This window comes from Stegastes partitus, unplaced genomic scaffold (genome assembly GCF_000690725.1).
Source record: "Stegastes partitus isolate 25-593 unplaced genomic scaffold, Stegastes_partitus-1.0.2 Scaffold742, whole genome shotgun sequence".
Classification (NCBI taxonomy): Eukaryota; Metazoa; Chordata; class Actinopteri; family Pomacentridae; genus Stegastes; species Stegastes partitus.
This window is the reverse complement of record NW_007578473.1, coordinates 48,072-58,879: the sequence shown is the minus strand read 5'-3', so window position 1 is coordinate 58,879 and position 10,808 is coordinate 48,072. Positions and strand designations below refer to the sequence as shown.

At 44.9% G+C, this 10,808-nt stretch overlaps 1 protein-coding gene across 1 annotated transcript; it reads left to right on the top strand.

Moving 5' to 3' along the window:
- Positions 1-279: 279 nt before the first annotated feature.
- Positions 280-10,288, top strand: chrna4b (cholinergic receptor, nicotinic, alpha 4b). The gene is made up of 6 exons (XM_008291407.1): positions 280-331; positions 2,632-2,783; positions 4,165-4,209; positions 4,339-4,448; positions 6,532-7,963; positions 10,163-10,288. Exons 1-6 carry the CDS (start codon positions 280-282, stop codon positions 10,286-10,288), a joined length of 1,917 nt encoding a protein of 638 aa, XP_008289629.1.
- Positions 10,289-10,808: the final 520 nt, after the last annotated feature.

Genomic DNA, 10,808 nt, shown 5'->3' with positions numbered 1-10,808 from the left:
GGGATCATCGGGAAAACCACCCCACATGTGTGTCAGAGGGGCAGCTGGAAGGACGGGCAGATGGACCGAGGAGGAACTCCGGACCCTCCGCTGACACACACACTGACATGACCTTTTACATCTGGCTGTTTAACCTGAAGCGAACCTCCTAAAGACCTGCTGCAGAGGGAGAGGATTGTCTAAGTTGGATAACCTCTGTGGGATGACTGACCACCTGGACTGAAATCCAGCCTCATTGGAGGGAGTTCGCTCACAGAGTTGGATGCTTCTGTGGGCGCTATGGATATATACAGATGCTTGAGCTTACTGTGCTTCACTTTTCCTCTGCAAGGTAAAACATTTCTGTTTCATCTCTCGTTTTCTGTTTTGATGACAGAGGCTGTACATAAATGATAAGTAGTGGTGTATATATGTAATTTTTGCTTAAGATAGGCTGTGTTGTATTTGTTGGAAGAGCATTGAAGAGGCGGTTAAATTCATCTTTTATCTGACATGTTGCAGTGTTCGAGTCTTTCAGCACCAACAAACTTGGCACTTGGACTCATTCACTCATTGTGTGGCTGTTTACCCACTGAGCAGCTCTCTACTCAAAAACTGTTTTTTTATTTTATTATTAATTATAATTATGTTCATGCGAAATCACAGGGACAAATGATGTCAAAGGTCAGCGATGGGTTTTGTTTTTATCCTAATTGTCTTTGGACGATCCAGCCTCAGCTCCAGTGTTCATTAGCGAGGCAGCAAACTTTGCTGAATTCAACAAGATGCGTCACGCTACAGAGAGCACACAGTGTTTAAGATACGACAACTTGTTTTCTATAGTTTCTTACTGAATATGCGTAGAAACTGCCTCTGTTGCTATCCAGGCTCGGTAACCTGGTAACAAGCCTCATCTGTTGAGTTCAAGAGCAGCGTTTGCTTGGTTAAAACTGGTAGTTGCTGCTGATTGCAGTATTGGCCAATCAGAGTGCTCTGATCGAACGAGGACAGATGTGGGTCCAGAAGCTACGACACGTTTAAATAACTCGCGAAAGTACTCGGCTCTAGTTTTGCAAAACAAGATATTGGTGCAGCAGATATGAACTTTTCTGGACGTTTCACACGATTTAGCTTCTTTGATTTAAACTGTCTGCACTGATAAACACTAAGTTCACACAATGCATGAAAAGTTTCAGTAAGAAATGAAATGTTCTTCATCCTAGAAGACTGGAACCATCCCAACCTGTATCAGTGAACGTTGTCAGAGTCATGGCACCCCGTGAGCTCTCCCGTCCAACCCCGTTGTTTGGAGGGCTGCTTTATGGGAACATCCCTGTTTAATTGAATGTCGGCTGCATTCAACAGATAGCGCTCTGATCTGACGTAATTAATTCTCTCATCTGAAAACACGGAGACGTTTCAAGGGTGTTTGGCGTCCGGACACGTCAAACTGATTTAGGTGCAAACAGACGGAGAAGACGTGATGGAGAAAGAAAGTGTTTAATAAGATATTGACCCGAAGCTTTTAAAAAATTGTGGATGCCAGTTTTTTTTTCGGGCGATTAAAGGACAGCCCGTCAGCTCTGATTGAGTGGGTAGGAGGACCCAGGAGGAGGCGAGCAAGCACAACAACACCTTATGTTAAGAATACAAGTTAATAACGAGTGACAGAACGTAACACACCTGGAAGAATCTATACAACAGCTACTCGTGCACATAAAGCAACGGAGTGACTAAAACACAACGAGGTAATAAGGAAACACCCCCATATAAACAACGTTTTGCATAATATATTTCATACAATGCTGCACAGAGAAGGAATATGTGGCAGTTCCAGGTATAATGAGACATCACTGAGGCCTGTTAGATAAATCACAGCCTCTGATATGTTATGACGATGAAGCAGAAGCTGCAGCTCCAGAAAGACTGAATGAAAGAAGGAATAAAAACACAAAGGACATTGTGCCGTATAGGCCCTGGGACGACCCACGTCTCTTTAATTGTTGGTAGACCTCGTTAGGTCGTCCTCAGAGCGGAGAGATGCGACCAAGCTGCTCCGTCGCCGAAGCAGGGAGGCCGGCGTGAGAGGTGGTGATGATGAGACGTCTCAACAGATCGCTCCATCAGCACGTCTGTTTGGAGACACAACGGATGTCCTCAGACTCAGATTCATCCTTCCTCCCCCCCTCCACCTCCCCAACACACACACCACCACCACCTCCTCCTCCCCCACCTCCATTTATCTCATCCCTCAGATACTGTCTCATGTAACCATACGCCTCCTGTATAATAGAGGTCACCCTACTTTTAGATTACACTCCCCGTTCTCCGGAATAGTCACATCAGCTCAATACAGATTGTATTGTGTTGTTAATGGAAGCAAATATATTCAGTATTTATGTCGTGTATTTGACCAACACAGGAGCTGTTTTATGCATAAAAGTGCTAAAAAGAGAAATCACTGAACGTGGTTACGATGGTGCAGAAGGTCAGCGGGAAAGGATGCAGACAAGCAGCACAAAGTATTAGCAGTAACATCTGATGCATGTGTGGTTTTAAACAAATCACTTGTTTTGTAAGTTGGTTTAAACGGTGACAAAAAAGGCATCAAACAGGTCTGAACTGTCTTAATACCTTCTCCTCTGGCCTCAGTTTGTTCCCAGGTCGGACCACGTGCCCACGCTGAGGAGAGGCTGCTCCAGAATCTGTTTGCAAATTACAACAAGCTCTCCCGACCCGTGCAGAACACTACGGACACGGTGCTGGTCCACTTTGGACTGTCTATCGCCCAGCTCATTGATGTGGTGAGTGCAACCTCGCAGCCTTGCTTAGGTTCATAAACAGCCAACAATGGATGTCATTAAATTCCAACTGAAATTAAAATTGCTTCTTGTCACATGTCCTGTGTGTTCTCGCCTTCCACTACGGATGTGTTAGAGATTTAAAAATCCCCTTCACTACATGAACAACAACATTTGAGCAGCAGCCTTGAGTGGAGACTTGTTAAGACAACTGGTTTAAAAAAAACACACACACACAAAAAGACAGGGTTTTTTTTTTTGTTTTTTACTCCATACAAGAAGATGCAGACTGTGGAGCATTAGTTCTGCATCTATGTTGACATTGTTTACATACAGGTGATCGAATTACTTCAGGTTAAAAAAATATTTGCATAAAGTTTTTACCGTCACCGTTCTGTCATGGGCTGATTGTTTAACAAGAAAGCTTAAGTCTTGTTCTCATCACAACATGAAGACACACCTTGGCTTGTCCAGCAAACACTCACAAAGAAAAAGAGAATTTATGAACCAATGCTCATCACATTAACCAGCAGGTACTATTTGCAGCTCCATGAGCGGTATTTGTGCAACTGTGTAAATGACATGTATTTTATTGGAGCCCTTCTGTTGCATGTACATTCATAATAACCAGCTCAAAGCTACACCAAACACGAGGTGCATTTAAACACAGATCACCTATCAGGGGAAATGAAACCACAACAGAAGATACTGCATTGTTTTCCCAAATTAAATTCACTTGTCAAGTATGCCAACACTGGCGGTAAATATTCAAAGCTGTCTCCTGAACAGCTTTCCGCACACAGTCGGTCTCTCCAAAATAACATCTTTATTGTCTCTCGCCCCTATATGGCATCTTTGCCTTCCAGACTGTAAAACTGCAATGTGCATTTCACACGGCTGTCGTTGGGATTCTATTGATTAAGCTAAAGGGTTGTTTCGCCCCTTACTGCAGCGTTGAAAGATCGTACGGCCTCTGCACCGCTGCAGGTATGGTTTCCAGGTTTTTTGACACACAATTAGTTGACAGCGCTTGCATGGCAGTGAGAGTCAGCTCTGGGTGAAGTTGTCTCCGTCTCCTCCTGGAACGTTTCTCCTGCATCTTAAATGTTTTCTGTGGAAGAGCTGCAGGAAGCGGCTTTCTAGTGAAGCAACAGCGAGGGTGTTTCTGCATGAAATACTGCCTCGTGCTTTTTTTTTTCTAGGTTTGTTACACAACTGGTTGTCTTTATAATGTTGATTTGGTTTTTATAGCTGATTCATGAGATTATGTGGCAGCTTTAATAAAGATAAATGACTAGAAAAGGAGAAATTCTGCTTTGAAGCCCAGATTGACGCATGATTGGAGGAAAATGTCACAGAATTTTCTTTTCTGTGTCTATAAAAGGATGAGAAGAACCAGATGATGACCACAAACGTCTGGGTCAAGCAAGTATGAACCGACGTGACTAAATGCATGCTAGAGAGACAGTCCAGTACATTAAAAAAAAAAAAAAAAAAGCTGCAGGAAAAAAAAAAAAAAAAAAAAGCTGCAGGAAATATGACAAGTTCTCTCCCATAGGAATGGAACGACTACAAACTCCGCTGGAACCCCGAGGATTATGAGAACGTTACCTCCATCCGTATCCCCTCAGAGATTATCTGGAGACCCGACATCGTTCTCTACAACAAGTGAGGATCTGCATCAATGCCTTGTACATTAAATACAAGAAGTGATTCCAGCAGATGGCACGAGCGGAGGGAAGACATGCTGCTGTCCTGTACCAATGTCATAAAGTAATTTAGCTGAAATAAATGCGAACAAGGTCAGCCTTAATGGACGTGGGAACAAACAAAGCCTGATATCACAAAAAGCAATACATTAGGCGAGGAATTAGAAGATGAAATGTAATTGGATGGGAGATAAAATGTCCAGTGGGAGTGCCTCAGGTAGAACTGGATCAATTTCATTTAAAAAAAACAAGACAGGAAATCAGCTAATACAAGAAACCGTACCAGGAACATGCATGAACATTGTTAACGTCGTTACCCAGACAGGACATGAAACGAACACAGTTAAATTCAAAGAGAGAGAGAAAAAAAAGCGGTTTGTTGTTTTAAACTTTGCTAGATCACAAGTTCACAGTTCAGAATGAGCTGCAAATGTCCAGACTAGAGGTTACCGAGTGGTGCTCAGGTGTGTAAAGGCAGGTCTGCCGTGGTTTGAGAGGGAAGGTGTTCACAAAGGAGAAGAATCAATTGAACTGAAGGCAGATGTTAAAAGCGAGGAGGACAGGGCAGCTGATGCTTCAACACATTCACAGAAATAACGCTGTCCAGTTCTGTCTTTGTTATAGAAACAATATTTAACTGTAGTACGACAGACAGTGTAAATTAGCATAAATTAACGAGTATTCTCTCTTCTTCTTTGCAAAACTTTCATTTATAGAGCTGTAACAAAGGAAGAAGAAAAAGATCTGAATCATGTCCAGGGATGTTGACTATGATCAGAGATTAAATAGATTACACTTGGTTTATTACTTGTGATACAAAGGATTTTCACTATTTATACATCAGATAAGTTAATTACTCACCAAAAAATACTATTAGCTTCTAGTTACTGGAGCTCACCGACTGTAAAAACTGGTAGTTTCATGCATTATGAATGAAAGTTTATTCTTAATCTAAAGCTTTTTTTTTTCAATAAGATAAAATTAAAAAACACAAAATCTTTTACTTGCTGTTTCTGGAGATTTCAACTGAGAACATCCCATGAATCTCCATGACAACAGAGTGAGCTTCACCTGCTGAGGACGTGTCACGGCGGGTCGGGGAACCCAGGTGCAGATGCAGATGAGGCAGACGGGCAGGTGAAAGGTTTCAGGGAATTTATTAAATAACAGGATTAAAGCTTAATTCACAAAGGAGCAAAACTAAAAAAAACACCTAAGAAAAGTCTGAACTAAGAACAGAAGGGAAAACCTGAGAAACATAAAAACTGAGCTAAACCAACAAAAACGGGGATGCTCACAAAACGATGCAAGAACTGAAGGGGGGCAGACAGGCTCGGGGAATCTGGCGAGGGCTGGGGGAAAGCTGGAGCGAGGCTGGGGGCCAGGTTCAGGTTCTGGGGGAATGCCGGCTGGAAGCAGATTGGGGACCAGTGGCAGGAGAAGGCTGGCTGGGGGAGGATCCTAGAGGGGAAAGTATAGCTGATGCAGGGGGGGGTCCAGGTGGCAGTGGCTCGGAGACGGCAGGCAGGGGATGAAGGTGTATCTATGGTCTGGCAGGATGGGGTCGAAGGAACAGGGCTCTATAGCAGGAGGTGGATGATGGAGTGCAGGTGAACTGATCCAAGAGGGTGAGCAAGGAGGAGAGAGAGGGAGACAGGTGAGGGCTGAGGCTGGGGGGTCATGACAGGACAACTGTGCGATGAGATGACCCAGAGATCTCCAGCTCCGCTCCTCGTGAGCTACTGTCCTGCAGGTTTTAGATGTTTCTGCAACACACCTGACTCACATCAATGGATCTCCAGCAGCTTGTTGTCAAGTTCTACACATCTGTTAATGATCCATACATGTGAGTCAGGTGTGTTGGAAACGTCTAAAACCTGCAGGACAGTAGCTCACGAGGACCAGAGCTGGAGATCTCTGCCCTCACCAATGTAAAGTTCTGCTCAAGTTCACAAATAGCTAAAACCTCTCAGGACACCTTCAGAAAATTCAAACTGATAAATGTGTTTTCATATTTCTGCCTTTGTGTTCTTCATCTTCAGCGCTGACGGCGACTTCGCCGTAACTCACCTCACGAAGGCTCATCTGTTTTTTGATGGTCAGATAAAGTGGATGCCTCCGGCCATTTATAAGTCCTCGTGCAGCATAGATGTCACTTTTTTCCCTTTTGACCAGCAAAGCTGCAAAATGAAGTTCGGCTCCTGGACCTACGACCGAGCCAAGATCGACCTGATCAGCATGGACAGCAGCGTGGACCAGATGGACTACTGGGAGAGCGGCGAGTGGGTCATCATCAACGCAGTGGGAAAGTACAACACCAAAAAGTACGAGTGCTGCACCGAGATCTATGCAGACATCACCTATTACTTCATCATTCGGAGGCTTCCCTTGTTCTACACCATCAACCTCATCATCCCCTGTCTGCTCATCTCCTGTCTGACCGTGCTGGTGTTTTATTTGCCGTCACAATGCGGAGAAAAGATTACCTTGTGTATCTCAGTGCTGCTGTCCCTCACAGTGTTCCTCCTGCTGATCACGGAGATCATACCGTCGACGTCGCTGGTGATTCCGCTGATTGGCGAATATCTGTTGTTCACCATGGTCTTCGTCACGCTCTCCATCATCATCACCGTGTTTGTGCTGAACGTGCACCACCGGTCGCCACAAACTCACGGCATGCCTCACTGGGTGCGGAGAGTGTTCCTGGACTTGGTGCCCCGAGTCCTCTTCATGAAGCGTCCGCCGGGCACGGCAAAGCAGAACTGCAAGAAGCTCATTGAGATGATGCACCGTCCGCCCACGATATCTACAACGGGCAACTCACAGGCCTTCTGGAGCGGCTTGGAGACGGGCCTCAGAGAGATGGCCAAGACAGGGAACACGCTCCCAAAGACTCCATCCGACAGTCCAAGCATCCTCGTCTGCTCGCCTTCTCCCCCCGCTTTCCCTCTTGAGAACCACAACGAGGAAGATCTCCCACCAAAGGCCAACATGTTCTGCCAACCCATGTCTGGTCAGTATTCAGTCCTTTTAGAGAAACAAACCCTGCGGGGACACAACTCCGCAGCCTCGTCCTTTTCACAGCTGTCCTTGCCCCCGTCTTTGCCACTGGGCCCGGTTCGCAGTCTGTCCAGGGACGACACCAGCACACTGGCCCCCAATGGTCGCTCTGTCAGCGCAGAGCAAATGTGTGACCAGCAGCAGCAGCATCCTCCGGGGGCTGGACATCGGTGTCGCTCCCGCAGCTTTCAGTACTGCTGTCTGCACGATGACGGGCTCGTTGGCATCACAGGGCAAATGAAGAAACCAACTCCGATATATCAGTCAGCAGAAACCCTCACAGCAGAGGCCACCAAAGACGCAAGTACACAACAAGACACTGTAACTCCAACCATATCCCCAGCAATGCAACAGGCCATCGACGGGGTTCAGTACATCGCCGACCATCTCAGGGCAGAAGATGCAGACTTTTCAGTGAGTTGAGAGAAATTATTTTTATTCATTAACCAGATGGTAACGACATCATAATGATGGTTATGATATGCAGAATCTATGTTTCAAATTGCAGCTCAAAATACTGCACACATTGTTCACTTTACCCGACCTGTGTTACCACCGGTTCTAGATCTGACTGATGACTGTCTGTAGCTTTACATCTGAGTGGATCGCTGTTGCATGCCACGCCTTGAGGAGGAGAGAATGATCTTTTCTCATATTTTGTAGGTCTTTAGACATACTGAGGACACGTAATTGTGTTCATACAATGGAAAACTGGATTTTACATAATATAGCCCAATATCATCTAATATCTTTAGTCCTTGTAGAATGCACAACAGGGCAGACTCTACTTTTATCACCGATTCGATACGTTCACACTGCAGGACTTGATGCTCAATGAGGATTTCTTTGTGACTTCCTTCACGTTTCCAGTTCAGTGCGACTTGTATGTGATCTGCTGTGTGAACTTCATACGAGCCAAAAGTGTCCCGCATGCGCAGAAGAGGACACGACGACGTCACACGCAGCGAGCGTGCTCAGTGTTTATGGAAGTAAACATGGATGGTAACGGTGGAGCGTATCTGCCACTCCCCCGCCGCCACCGATGGAGGAAACAGAAGTGTGAGCGCTAACTAAACTAGCATCAGCAGCCAAGTACTGCCTGTGTGTTCTGGACACTTCCACCCCGTCAGAGCGCTGCCCCGGGGTGGAAGTGTCCCCCGACCAGGACGAATATTCTGATATTCATCATTAATTGGGCCTGAATATCCAGAGAGCAGAAAGTTCTATTGGGACCAGAACTACTAGTTATTATAACAACTGTGAACAATAAATATTAACAACTAATGAGCCTTCCAGCATCAAGCCCTCCTCGTAGCTGTACCTCCGTCTGGACAATCCGACAGCCTTGATATCCGACATAAAAGAAGGTTTTACATTTAGTGTCGGATTATCGAGTCACGACTGTATTTGTAATGTAATCATTTGTTTAAACTCAAAATGTCTCATGTACAAGTCCATTAGGCAGTATTGTACCCCAGTGGGTTGGCGTTCCTAAAATATTTGTAGAACACAGCTCCCTCCCCTCACATTCAACTGAAGTGGGGCAGCAGAGGTACATCAAATAAGGGGTTAGACCAGAATTCACACAGAGAAATGGACTCCAGTGTGTGTACAGAAAGCAGGAAGCATGGAGGGAAAGCAGAGGCAGAGGTGTAACCATTATTCCTAGTGACTAACGTATACGCTGGACTAACAAGACTCCGTGTTTTGTGCACTCACAGCAGCAACAACACACATCTCACCCTGTTCCTCATGGAGGTGAATACACAGTGCAGGTTTGCATAAACAGGCTGTGTGGGGAGTTTAATTCAAACTAATTGGCCTGAATATGTTTGTTACCTTAATGTGGTTTATATAGTTTGTCTGCAGTGTACTTCATGCTGCTCACTCTTTCTTACACAGTGTCCACTCTCATGTTTGATCTTCCTGTTGATCAATGACGTCATGCATGACTGATTGTGACGCTCTTATCAGAATGTGATCCTATATATAGCGATACTTTTGAGATTTTAGCTGCTGGATTGCACCTTATATACGTCTCCCATGATTTTTGGCCTTCCTACAGACGTGTGGCCTTTACCTCTGAGGATGTGCACGCCTAAAAATCAGACTGGATGCAAAGTAGCTCTGACAACTGACAATTTCATGAAACTGTTCCTTGTGTCATGCTGTAAGTCTTTGCAGAGCAGAAAGAAACATCACTCGTCTTTATTGCCTTGAAATTTGTTCTTCTTGTTGGGAAACTGCTCAGCATCCAATAGCTAAATGATGCTGAACTAACTGCCGAGTTGGTGGGAAACGTGCAGGGTTTCTGTATGCAACGGGAGAAGATGTCTAAACATGTAAAATATAATGAAAACTTCTTGTATTTAGTCACTGTCGGTGCTACAGTGCACCGTCTCCAGGCCCGTCTGTACAACAGTAATCTGACCTTGAATTTTTTATAAGAGAGACAAGCGAGGATTGACTGACATTTAGGAGACAGCGGCCTCATAATGAAAAAAATCAGCCATTTGAGAGAAATCAATCAAGGGTGAAAACTGACAGCTGGTAAAAGTCGAGGCGGTGTGAAATGTGAAAAGCCTCCTCTGTGCTGTGTCTCCTCTGCGCCAGGTGAAGGAGGACTGGAAGTACGTGGCCATGGTCATCGACAGGATATTCCTCTGGATGTTCGTGCTGGTCTGCATCCTGGGATCCGTGGGACTCTTTCTTCCTCCTTGGTTGGCTGGTATGATCTAGAATCTCAGCATCGAGGACGATGGACACCGACAGGAGAACGCGATGTCTTATATTGTAAAGAAATAAAAAATAAAAGAAAAGGTAGAGGGGGGCTGTCATTTATCTCTTTATTTTGTACTTTTTCAAAGCAACTACAAGTCACAGTCCTTGCTCTTATCCTGGGTTATGAAAAGGTTGCTCACAGAGAAACAAGATGAAATATCTATCATTGATTGCAGAAGGTTTATAAAATCTTTATGAGGGCAAGAGGCCAACAGGAAAAAAAGAAACTTCCACGCCACTCCATTTTAACACTGAGCTCCAGCTGTCACCCTGATAGACTCTGACCCAGTTATAACTGCAGATAAAACCACAGAAAGACCGAGTCTCAAAGCATCGGGAGATATTTCTACGACCGTATCGGGTCTGAGTTGTATATCTCACCTTCAACACTCCTAAAGCAACGTGTCAGTGCTGCTGTGTGTGGACAACAGCGCACCACACGAACTACATATTCATAAAATTCATTAAATAATCATGT